Source organism: Paramisgurnus dabryanus, chromosome 6, assembly GCF_030506205.2.
Source record: "Paramisgurnus dabryanus chromosome 6, PD_genome_1.1, whole genome shotgun sequence".
Lineage (NCBI taxonomy): Eukaryota > Metazoa > Chordata > Actinopteri > Cypriniformes > Cobitidae > Paramisgurnus > Paramisgurnus dabryanus.
Window position 1 is genome coordinate 24,380,152 of NC_133342.1, and position 12,412 is coordinate 24,392,563.

At 34.2% G+C, this 12,412-nt stretch overlaps 1 protein-coding gene across 3 annotated transcripts; it reads left to right on the forward strand.

The window, feature by feature from the left end:
- Window positions 1-133: 133 nt before the first annotated feature.
- vopp1a (VOPP1 WW domain binding protein a) lies at window positions 134-3,663 on the forward strand. Of its 3 annotated transcripts, none has more exons than XM_065276257.1 (5): window positions 134-467; window positions 1,207-1,265; window positions 2,174-2,242; window positions 2,818-2,945; window positions 3,036-3,663. In XM_065276257.1, exons 1-5 carry the CDS (start codon window positions 420-422, stop codon window positions 3,206-3,208), a joined length of 477 nt encoding a protein of 158 aa, XP_065132329.1. In that variant the 5' UTR covers window positions 134-419; the 3' UTR covers window positions 3,209-3,663. The 3 variants fall into 3 exon arrangements, with proteins under 3 accessions (XP_065132329.1, XP_065132330.1, XP_065132327.1); XM_065276255.1 differs by having other exon boundaries at window positions 136-467; window positions 2,174-2,251; XM_065276258.2 differs by lacking the exon at window positions 2,174-2,242.
- Window positions 3,664-12,412: the final 8,749 nt, after the last annotated feature.

Here is a 12,412-nt window from a genome sequence, read left to right on the forward strand (position 1 = left end):
TTTATGTCTAGCTGCCACTGATCATTTAATATAGATAAGTGGTAGCTGCAGTTTCTTTTTACATACGACTTCGTGGGGTGCTGCGCAGACCGACCGACTTGTGACGCCATAGCGTTCAAATCGCTCTCGCGATACTTTGATGTCTGCGGAGCGTACCCTGAAATGTAATGTGATGTCCTACGCAGTGCGAACACTGTATAATATGAAAGTTTGGAGTATATGGCAGGCAGATCCAATAACTCTTGATAGCTAATATTGCTAGTAAACATGGATCAACAATCTACCTGCTATTCAACGAGCATATGCGATATCAAACATCGTCAATAAATTCTGCGTGTGTTTTGTTTGTAACTTTTTAACTTGGTTTTTACTTTTAACTGCGAATAGGAATATAGAAACGCTGTGAGCTTGAAAACAGAATGCTCCAATTATGCTGCCTCCTGATTTCAATGTGTTTAATTGCTGAGGTGAGTAATATTTCATTATGCAGCCCAAACTTTATTTTTTTTTAGATATATTATGGATGTTTACAAAGTGTTTCTGTTTCAAAAATGTTTTTGTCACATTTTTATTTAGATACTGGGCTTTTGTTGTTGTCATTGTTTTTTTATCATCAGATATCAGAGTCTGAATCATAAATCTCTTGCTCTTTAATGTTTTTTTTACATTGTTGTTATTACACACGCTTCCATCGAGCGTACAACACAACATTGTTTATTGTTGTTTGCCAGAGCAGAAACAAGAAGCCCTTTGTAGGTTATTTGTTATGAGCCATGTGTGCAGATGCAGTGTTAAGCTCTGTTTATGACTAACAACAGGCACAAAAAAAAATTATTTATTGTTTTATTTTGAAAAAAAAAACCCACATTAAATGTAATTACTTAGTCTATTATTTTACCTAATATCATTATTTAGTAATTATTATTAATATATTTTAGCATATTGTTATTGAACAATTGTTTCACAATGTGCAGAAATGTGACAGTAATATAAAACATGAAAAATACTATAAACATGATATTGATTTAATAAAAGATGTATTTAATATAATAATTTATTAAATATTTGATGGTAAATTAATATTGCCTTTTTAATCAACTTGAATGTTTTATGTTTTTTTAATTCTTATTTTCTACAAATGTTTTCAATTGTATAATGTTGCACATGAAAACAACATGAAAAAAAAAACGATCTCTTCTTTTGCAGACTGTTGCTGAAAAAAAGTATTGTTGGTACTTTGAAGAAGGTTATCCTGTGTACTTTGTGTAAGTATAGCATCTAAACCAGGGGTCTCCAACCTTTTTGTGAGCAAGGGCTACCACATTGGATAAAACAATCTGGAGGGCTACTTTTGGATATAGTCTACTCAAAACGTTTTTGTTTTACTTGTTGATTTTATTTTATTTACTTGTTAATACGTTTTTTCATTGTTTAAGAAGCCAAGCTAATATAAAAAATATGTAATAAATAAATATTACAATTGAGATTATGAATAGAATGTGCTTTGGTGAGCACCTCACAGATTCTGTGCGGGCACCGTGTTGAAGACCACTGATCTAAACACTTTAGATGAAATACTAAGGCAGACATTTGTGAGCCCAATGAATCAGGAAGATGTGGAAACCAGGACACATGTACCTCACAGAGCAAACATCTTATAAAGGTTTCATTCATTCACATGCATGCTGAAAACACAGAGAATTAATTAAAGTGAGAAACTTTTTTCCCATTACTTGTTTCAATAAGAGTAATTTATCAGAAGTGCTCCTGTATACCCATCCACTGACAAAACACCACAGGAGGTGAGGTATACAAACACTTCAGTCTTCACCCCAAATGTGCAGATTAATTCTTTTGCAACCACACCACCAAACTTGGTGCGCATCTTTATTACATTTAGTTCAAAACTCAAAGAAGCTTGCTTTTGCTTTACATTTGTGTTTAACCATACTTGTGATTTGAAGCAAACCGAATGAAAATTCTAAATAAAAATGAATCTGTAAATCTGTCTGAGTATGCAATAATTCACAGCCTGTTTTTATTGTAAGTGTATCTGAATTAATATTTTTAACATGTTTCAGTGAGAACCTCAAGCCTTTTTGAAAGGCTTGATGGGCTACGAGAACTAAAATAATATATATTTTATATGTGTTATATGTGATATCTGTTATAGATGCAAAACTTACGAAGACTGCTGTGACACACAGTGCTGTGTACGAGCACTTTCCATCCAGAGAATATGGTATTTCGGGCAAGTCACTTTTTATTTTAGTTATTTTGCTATTTAGTAAAGATACATTTGATCTAAATGATATACAATACAATAATTGCAAGAATAATCCTCCAGAAGGGCTGTAGACATGCGGTCCTCAATATTCACAGTAATGGTTCAACAATTTTAAATGCACCTTTCAACTCAAGCATTGCCCAGCCTGGATATAAACCATTAATTTTGATTTAAGAATAATTAAAAAATGTACCACCAATGATAATTCACTCTTTGGATAGTGGACCAAAGTTTTCTTCATAACTAAGAAGGACATTTAGCATCTCTGCACTGTCAGAAAAATTATCAATAAATGGTCCCTGTCTGTCTCTGGGGCAGTCCCCCTTTCAAAAAGTACACATTTGCACACCTGAAGAGTTCATATTAATATGTCAAAGGTACATTTTGGTACCAAATGTGTACATATATGTACCCTGTTTTAAGGAGTATGCTCCAGTGAGCTAGGGACCATTTTTTTTCTAACAGTGTGTGGCAGATGTATGAGAAATGAGACTGAAAGTGATCGTTAAGTGCTGTTTTGTGGTCTGTAGGTTGCTGCTTGTGATTGCAATTGCCATCTGTTGCGGTGCTGGCTACTTTCTTCGCAGACGTGTACACACGATCTCTGACAGGCCTGATTTCAATGTGACCTTTACCAGACACCCCATCATATCACCAGGTAAACCAATATGCAATAATTTCATATCACCAACACTAAACGTTTACATGATTTCATGATCCTTTGTGTGTCCATGATGGCCCTGTGTAGGACTGGGACAGTCTGGCTTTTATGGGGAGTCTGAGACTGCTGTCATTTCCACGGCCTATCCAGTGCGTACTCACCCTGGTCACATGACTGCGGTGTACTCGGCCCTGCCGCCCTACTACTGCCAACCACCTCCTTCCTACGATCAGGCTATACGGGACTCGCAGAAAAAATAAACAGAAGAAACACATGAATTGGAGACATGGCAGGATCAAACAAAACTTGCCACGGAGAACATTGTTTTTTTGACTAGAAGAGAAACATCTGCAGACTGCATTCAAACTCTTTTATTTACCTTTCAGGTTACAGGAGTTTTGTAAAGTGCAATGTTAAGCTTTCTATGTCAGGACTGAAATATGCAGTACATACATTCAGAGGCTATACAGTATACAGTAAAGGGCAGTAAAAGGTAGCTCCAAGTAGATTTATATAACAATAGTAACATGAGCTTCATGTTGATAGCAACTAAATGCTTGCTATCATTTAAGCATACTTAATCAGTAAATGTGTAAAATAAAGTGTGCTTTAAAATTTCACATCAAACTAAATCCACTGCTCAACATCCAAAAGCATGCTCATCATTCATCAACTATAATAAATGTTGTCTGTCTTTTTTGCAGACGTTTGTTAACTTTTGTTTATAAAATGTTTTTTTATTAAATATTGTTGATTATGATTTTCATACCAGAATCAGAAGACCTTCATTGAGAAGTGTGCTTGGCCCACCCTTAAAATTCCAGTGTACCGTAGGAGGGACACTGCATTATTTGACAGAAAACTTTTTTCAACACCTCAAAAAAACAAAAAGCCAAACATGTCACGTATTTTGAAAAGCTGAAATTCTTGTTATTTGAATGATGTAAATCGTTTTAAGATACAATCAACACAGCAGGTAATTTGTGTCCTTTTTAGGCATTTTTTAGGAATGCTAAGGCTTTCAGTATGCTCAAATAAATGCAACAGAAGATATGAAAAAAAAACTTAAAATATAAAAAACTACTGGCCAGAATAAACATATTCTATGAATTTACATATTTACAAATGCCATACTCCTTTGCAAGGGGTGCCGAAAAGGTTAAATTTGAGAATATACACAGTACAATTGTGGGTTGTAAAAACTGTTCAAAACATCCCTTATAATAAAAGGTTGTCTTACATATTCATATTATATTATTTATATCACTGATTTTCTATGTCCTCAATTGTTCAGAAAAATCTAAACGGTTATATTAAGGAATACATTAAATACATAATTTGCATACTGTATGTTAAATAAATCTTTAAGAAACCCGTCATTAGCACCACACGATGGCGCTGCAATCTAAAAATCTTAACCGCTTAGTTTCAAATACTACAGATTTTTTTAAAGTATTTACGGTTGTGGTAAATGAGGGAACCCAAATCAATCATGATGCCATCATTTCTTCTGAATATTGATTCAATTAAAATATCAACATCCAGAGGCGAATCTCCCGGGGTGGCAACTGTCACCCTAAGCATATATCACATGTAGTCGTAAATAATGACTAGGAAACTTTCTATTACCGCATAGTCCAACTCCAAACAAACGACTCGTATGAACTGCTTCGTTTTAATCAAACACATGCAATGCAAACAACATGCTGATCACGACCACATGACTCTGTATCCGGCTCATTCACGAATCGAGGCATTTGTATCTGGATTTTCCGAACTTTTGAACTTTGAAGTGACGTCACGTGACAACGATCATTTGGCGCTGGCCGTCGATGAAGTCGAGCATCACCTCAACAAATCAAGGTAGCCTACTTAATAACTGTTAGAATCTAATTCTAAGCAGGTCTAGAGGTATATGAGATTTTTGTTGAATCTGTAGCAAAGAGACGAGGTCTGAGGTGAGCAGCAGAAAGTTCTGATATATATCAGGGGCTATGAAAGACACTGATACCAAATGCCGTTCAAACATAGGCCAAAGTTTATTAGACAGGCTTAACATTATATAGGGTACAGAAAGGAAGCACTAGTCATCTGATAAACATTAGATAATGTCTAGAAAACTCATGTGAGCAGCTATTGAGCAAACATGTCTGTAGAACAATTGCAAGAACGTCTGGATACGGATACATTAATAATCATGCTTAGTCAATTGAATGGTGCAAATGAGGAAGGGGGGATTGAAACAGGGAAGTCTGGTCGAACTTCATGACCTGGACTGATCAGCCCATGTCCAGCTTTTGTGCATAGCCAAGGGAAATGTCACAACTTAATCTCAACTTAGTAAATACAAGACAAATGAATGGTTTCATTGCTTCATTAATCGTCCGAGTATAACAATAAAGAAAATATATTAAATATATAAATGTGGGGTGTGGGGGAACAACATTTAAATTCTGACAAACAATAACTATCATATTTTATAGATAAATCCTGAATCAGGATATAAATATCACAAAAATACCACTGCTAATATTATCTGAGGTAGTTGTTTGCTACAGTTAATTATATGACAACTGAACAGCAGGTTTGTGGAGGCAAAATATCAAAAAATATTCCATACGTGCATATGAAATCGTTCAGTGAAGATATAGCCTAATGTTTTATTTTGTATTCCTAAAGGAGAAAGAAACTATGTAGACTAGTGTGTTTCGAAAGATAAAGACAAAACTTCTGAAAGAAATACAAATAATAAATGACAAAGAGCTAGAAAGAACAGAAACGACAGAAGAAATTCAGCATGAAGTGAGCAGTGTTGGGGAAGTTACTTTAAAAAAGTAGTGTTTGCTCTTTACTCGTTACTTTTTAAAAAAGTAATCCATTACTTTACTTAGTTACCGCCTTTGGAAAGTAACTTTTTACGTTACTCGTTACTTTTACGTTACTTTTATGTTGCCTGTATTTTGAAAATATTTTGGAAACACACACAAACACACGAACACATACACACAATACCCTGTTACTCAGGCATTTGATCTTGACATTGTTAAAATCTTGTCTTTTTTACATGTTTTAACACTGTACATTTAACTTAAAATATTTAATTGTGTACAAAGAAAACAGCTCTTATTAATGAATTATTAGTAGCATGTTGTAGTGTCTCGGAAGATTGTGCTCATTGTTAAATAGCTTTGTGGCTATACTGCACTGGAGCGGCAGTTTAAAATATAAACCCAGAATTCAGCGAACGTCAAGAACAAAAAAAAAACAATAAGGCCAAGACGCGGGATTTAAATTACGTTACACGGACCATGTATAAATTTCAATGTTTCTGGACAGAAATACCAACTTTGTCTGGTATTAATAAGCTGCACATTGGAGTGCTGGCTGCTCCCCGAGGTGCTGAAGACGCGTGATGGCACATATACACAGATATCTACGTGCAATCTTTTGGAAAGTGGAGGAGTAATTAGTTGGGTTAGTAAAATAACGAAATTACAGCTTTTAAATATAAGAAAAAAAGTTTTTTTTTTGTAAAGAGATATATTTTTTTTAAGTTTAAAAGTGCAGAACTCTTCTCAAGGGGAAGAAAGCTATACTTTTCCCCTTACGTGCAACCTATCGGAAAGCGCAGAATCGCAGATGAGTTAGTTGGGTTAGTAAAATAATGAAATTATAGATTTAAGTACAAAATAGTATTTATATAGAGAAATATTGAAATAAAAAGTGCAGAACTCTTCTTAAGTGGAAGTAATAAACTAAAATAACGAATAATAATTATATAATAACGAATAATAGTTTCCAATAGGTTGCACGTAAATATCTGTGCTGCCACCAGTACTCCGTCCGAGCGCGTCTTCAGCACCGCGGCCAGCACTCCAATGCGCAATTTATTAATACCAAACAAAGTGAACAAGTTGGTATTTCTGTGCAGAAACATTGAAATTTAAACATGGTCTGTGTAACATTATGTAAATTCCGCGTCTCTATCTGATTGTTGTTTCCGTTTTCTTGTTCTTGACGTTCACTGAATTCTGGGTTTATATTTTATTAAACTGCCGCTTCAGTGCAGTATAGCCACAGAGCTATTTAACAAGCACGATCTTCCGAGATACTATGCTAAGATACAATTAATACAAAACGAAATTCACTTCAAACGGAGTGGGTAGACATGATTTTGACCACTTTATTAAGTTTGTTTTCGTAGAAACCTTTCTCTAAAGTGAATTTCGTTTTGTATTAATTGTATCTTAATTTCAATCAATGTTTTATCAACCAATTGCTTGAATTTAATAAATAAGAAATAAATAAAAGAAAACGATTTAGTTTTATATTTATGTTTTAAAAAATTATTTCATTTAAACATAAATATGAAGCTGAATCGTTTTCTTTAATTTATTTCTTATTTAAAATCAGGCAATTGGTTGATAAAACATTGATTAAAATTAAGATGCCTCCATCCCTCAAAAGTTAGCGTCAGCTGCTTCTTGCTTGCCATGATTTCTTTGCAGACTGATACGAGCCTCTGTCATGTGTGTGGACCTTGTGACTATTGTGCAAGCGCGCAGATGGCAGTGTCGCTGTCAAATCTAACCAAAAGTAACGTTGCGCTGAATTGGAAAATGAACTACGTTACGTTACCAAATTTTCAGTAGTAATGCGTTACACTACTTTTTTCTCAAAAAAGTAGTTACGTTACTGTAACGCGTTACTTTGTAACGCGTTACACACAACACTGGAAGTGAGTGAAGAGGTGCGAGAGAGAGTTGAGAATGAGAGTTCAGACATTGATAGAGAGAAGAGCTTGAAACACAAGCATACTGTGTGTGTCATGTACCCATGGAATGTTGTGTTCATTTTGTGCCTTTCAAATATTTTTTACATCAATATAAAATAAAAAAAACCTATTTTATTTATATAACATCTTAAATCCTCAAAGGACCATTATGTTTAACCTTGCTGACTTAACAGTCGATGCTTTTTGGATACTGGTGAGACCTACATTAAAAATAACCTGTATAAGACTTGCTATAGTAATGATGCTAAAGGTACATGCTTGGGTACTTGACTTATAGTGACTTTTGTTGTTTTAGTTACACTAAAATTCTTTCTGTTTTGTTTTTGTTACAAAAATGTGTAAAGACTGAATATGTATTACATTTTTTAAATCCGCGAGAAGCATGCAAGGATGCTTACTTCAGTATTGCCACCCCTCATAGTTCTCATGCCACCCAATAAATCGTTTTCTAGATCTGCCCCTTTTAACATCCAATTTGCCTTGTTTGAATAAAGGACTTTAATCAAAATAATGAGAATCCTCAAGTATGTATTTAATACATTTATGCTGCCAAAAAGAGCAACTTCTTGAGGCAGTTTGAATATTATTCTACATTGCTGAGGGGTTCAGACACGCCTCAAAGGATGCAGAAGGTGAAAAAAAGACAAGCATAAGAAATATTTTGAAGAACATAGGCTATTTATTTTTTATAAGCACATCTGTGATTGTATTGGATTCAGGGCTCTCACTACATTATTTGTGAGATTATCCTTGAAGTCCTGTAATCTAGCCTAGCTTGGATCCTTTCGAATTTGCTTTTGGACATAGAGCTTTCTAAACGAATACTGATCCAGATCTCTGGGGGCGTATTACAGAAAGATTGTAACTTGAAGATCCTATCTTATCTGTTTAGTTACCATGGTAATTTCAGTTAGGACCTCATTTAAAACAAAAGCTATTACAGAATAACATTTCTTTAAGTGCAATATTGAAGATTTCCTAACTAGATGAGATAAGATGAAAATCAACTTAAGATTTGTTTCTTTAATACGAATTTATATGCCCTCATGTATAAAGCGTGCGTACACGCAGATTTGATTGTAGAGTGTGCGTAGGCCTAAGCGTAAACCAACGGCAACGTTCATATTATGAAAGCAATAAAAGTGCTTAGCGCCATGTCAGGGTCTGGGGAGGTGTACGCACTTCTGCTTGTCCGATTGCTGGGAGTTTTTGGAGATAAGTTTGAAATAGTTTTTTGTACTCTTCAAATAAGCTATGGATCAAGAGAGTTCATGACTTCAGGTGAAGCGGAGGATAGAAATTGATCTTGAAACTGAGATAGCAGGTGCCCCAAGTAACTTTTCCTGTCAGCTGCATTACAGACACGAAGCAGCCTTAGCTTGACCTTCACCTTCTTTCACTCATTTATAATGCAGACTTATAAAAGTTTGAGCACAGCTGAGCACAGAGTCCTTACTGGACTAGAACATGAATGAGCGAAATCTATTCATTTCAAAACACAAAGCACAGCTGTAAGAATAGCAGAAAACATTTTCTACGTCTGAATACAGGAATATCAAGGTAGCCATGCTCAATAGACGTTCCTGTCTTTGCTTACTGTTTTGTCAAAAATTCTTAGCAGTAAACCGCTCTCTCAGTCTGTTATTGTTTACCTGGAAATTTCTAAAGAGGCTTCAGTGTGTTGAAGCAAATGCTTTTAGTTAGTGAGACATGAGACAGCATCATAACTGGCACACAGTATAAAGTTAAAGATTAATTTTCATGTGTTTGTGAGTTAACCTTTTCTGCTACTGATGCTTTTTTGATCTTGTATAGACGGGGTCAATAGAGGAAGCTGGTAAAAGAGCACTGGTGCCTTAGGCAACACTGAGATTTGACAATATTTAAGAATGTCGAGAGATTAACATTATGTTAGTGAGTTAGGAGAGCTGCATTTTACAAGAAGGGAAACAGATTCATTCTTTTAATATTTAACAGCTGCGACAGATGTTGTACAGAGTGCGTCATGTTATTCTGAAAGTTGGACAAACTGATCAAGTCCGCTAGTTTGCTGACATTATGATGTTTGGAGACAAAAAACTAAATGCACATTTTACATTTTGCTGACAATTTTATCAAACATAACTTATAGTGCATTCAACCCATACATTGTATCACATAAACCTTGCATTGCAAATGCAATGCTTTATCAGAAATATAGGAACAGTGCAGAATCTTGATTTTAAAATAAATGAATTTGAATTGGAAACAGGACCGGCTCTGTAAATCTGGGGGCCCAAAGCAGGATAATTTTGGGGCCTTGCCATGCAGTGAATGGAGTATTGCCACCCATGGCCGTAGCCAGGGTTTGACAATTAATGAGGTCCAGGGGTGTTAAGAGTTAACAAATGCTATCCCAGGAGAAAAAGTGCACTAAAATAACTTGGTAAATGTACTATTTTGTGAACTCGTTTTGTATATAATATAATTGTTAATATATAAAAAAAATCATCTTTAGTACTTCTTTCGCTATAGATAAGACCCTTAAGCCTCGTTTGGGAACGTTTAGAGTCTTTTGAAACTGCAATTTTAAACTGCATTAAAACTGTTAAGTGATGGGGGCCATTAAAGTCCATTAAAATGAGAAAAATCCTGGAATGTTTTCCTCAAAAAACATAATTTCCAAACGATCATTTGGCGCTGTCCGATTAAGGCGAGCATCACCTCAACAAATCAAGGTAGCCTACTTAATAACTATCATATTTTATAGATAAATCCTGAATCAGGATAGAAATACAACAAAAATACCACTGCTGATCGTCTTAATATTACCTGAGATAGTTGTTTTATATGATAAGTGAACAGCAGGTTTTTGGAGGCAAAATACCACAAAAATATTCCATACGTGCATATGAAATCGTTCAGTGATGATATAGCCTAATATTTTATTTTTTATTCATAAACTATTCAGTGAAGACTAGTATACTATGTTTCGAAAGATAAAGACAAAACTTCTGAAAGAAATACAAATAATAAATGACAAAGAGCTAGAAAGAACAGAAACGACAGAAGAAATTCAGCATGAAGTGAGTGAAGAGGTGCGAGAGAGTGTTAAGAGAGAACGAGAGTTCAGACATTGATAGAGCGATGAGCTTGAAACACAAGCACACTGTGTGTAAGGGTACCCATATATATTATGTTCATTTTGTGCCTTTCAAATATTTTTTACATCAATATAAAATTAGCAAAACCGATTTTATTTATATAACTTAGAATCCTCAAAGGACCATTATGTTTAACCTTGCTTACAGTCCATGCTTTTTTGATACTGGCGAGACCTACATTAAAAATAACTTGTATTAAGACTTGCAACAATAAAGATGATAAAGGTGCATGCCTGGGTACTTGAGTGACTTTTGTTGTTTTAGTTACACTAAAATTATTTTGTTTTTGTTTCAAAAATATGTATACACTGAATATGTATTACATTTCTTGAATCCACAAGAAGCATGCTGAATTAATGAGGTCCAGGAGTGTTAAGAGTTAACAAATGCCATCACAGGAGAAAAAGTGCACTAAAATAACTTGGTAAATGCACTATTTTGTGCACTCATTTTGTAGTTAATATATAAAAAATTATTTAGTACTTCTTTCGCTAGACCCTTATGCCTCATTTGGGAACGTTTAAAGTCCTTTGAAACTGCAATTTTAAACTGCATTAAAACTGTTAAGTGATGGGGGCCATTAAAGTCCATTAAAATGAGAAAAATCCTGGAATGTTTTCCTCAAAAAACATAATTTCTCCTCAACAAAGAAAGGCAACATTTTGGATGACATGGGGTGAATGAATTATTTGGATTTTTTTTTTAAGAAAATGGACTAATCCTTTAAGAACATCTAAGTGTACTTAACTAGCTATTTTGAGACGCCACTTGAGTATTACTGGTATTGTATACTTTTTCAGGTGCATTGACGTACTACTCAGGTAGAACCTTATACCTTTTATTAGTATATTTGTAGTGCATAACCTTTACAAAATACTTATTTAAATGTAGTTTTAGTACATTCAAGTATACTTTATTTTTTTCCTGGAATCTTATGTATTCTGTCTGAACCTTTTTGCCATTTTACACTTTAGATACACACTATATGTTTTGGTGTGGATATTGCTATATTATTCCCTTTTTATTTTATCACAATTTGTAAATACTTTACTGTTAGGGTGAATTATTTATTTATTTTCATGAAACAATGCTTATTATACCATTATATTAATCATTTTAAAAAGCAGTATTAGTCAATATTAACAATATTTTTTGTGTTCTTATGAATGTTTTTAGCATGACTTTGTTAAGTGCCAACTCCTAAACTTAATAAAATCACATAGCCTTCTTAATACCCAATGCTTACATATTTGACATATTTCATTTAAAAGCAACTGTTCTACATCTTTGTTCCAGTGTTATTTTCTACTGATTTTAAGTGTTAAAAGCATTCCTTACATACATAATCATGATGATTATTGCATGTGTCTTGCTGAATGTAAATGTAGTATCATGTCAGCAATAACCTGCCCACGCTGAATTATGCGCAATTTGATCGCCGTTTAGGTGCTGGTCACCTCGTGTTGCCAGATATTAGTACAAAAACAAACAAAATAGGCAATAAAGAAAAAAATAAGTTCAGACCT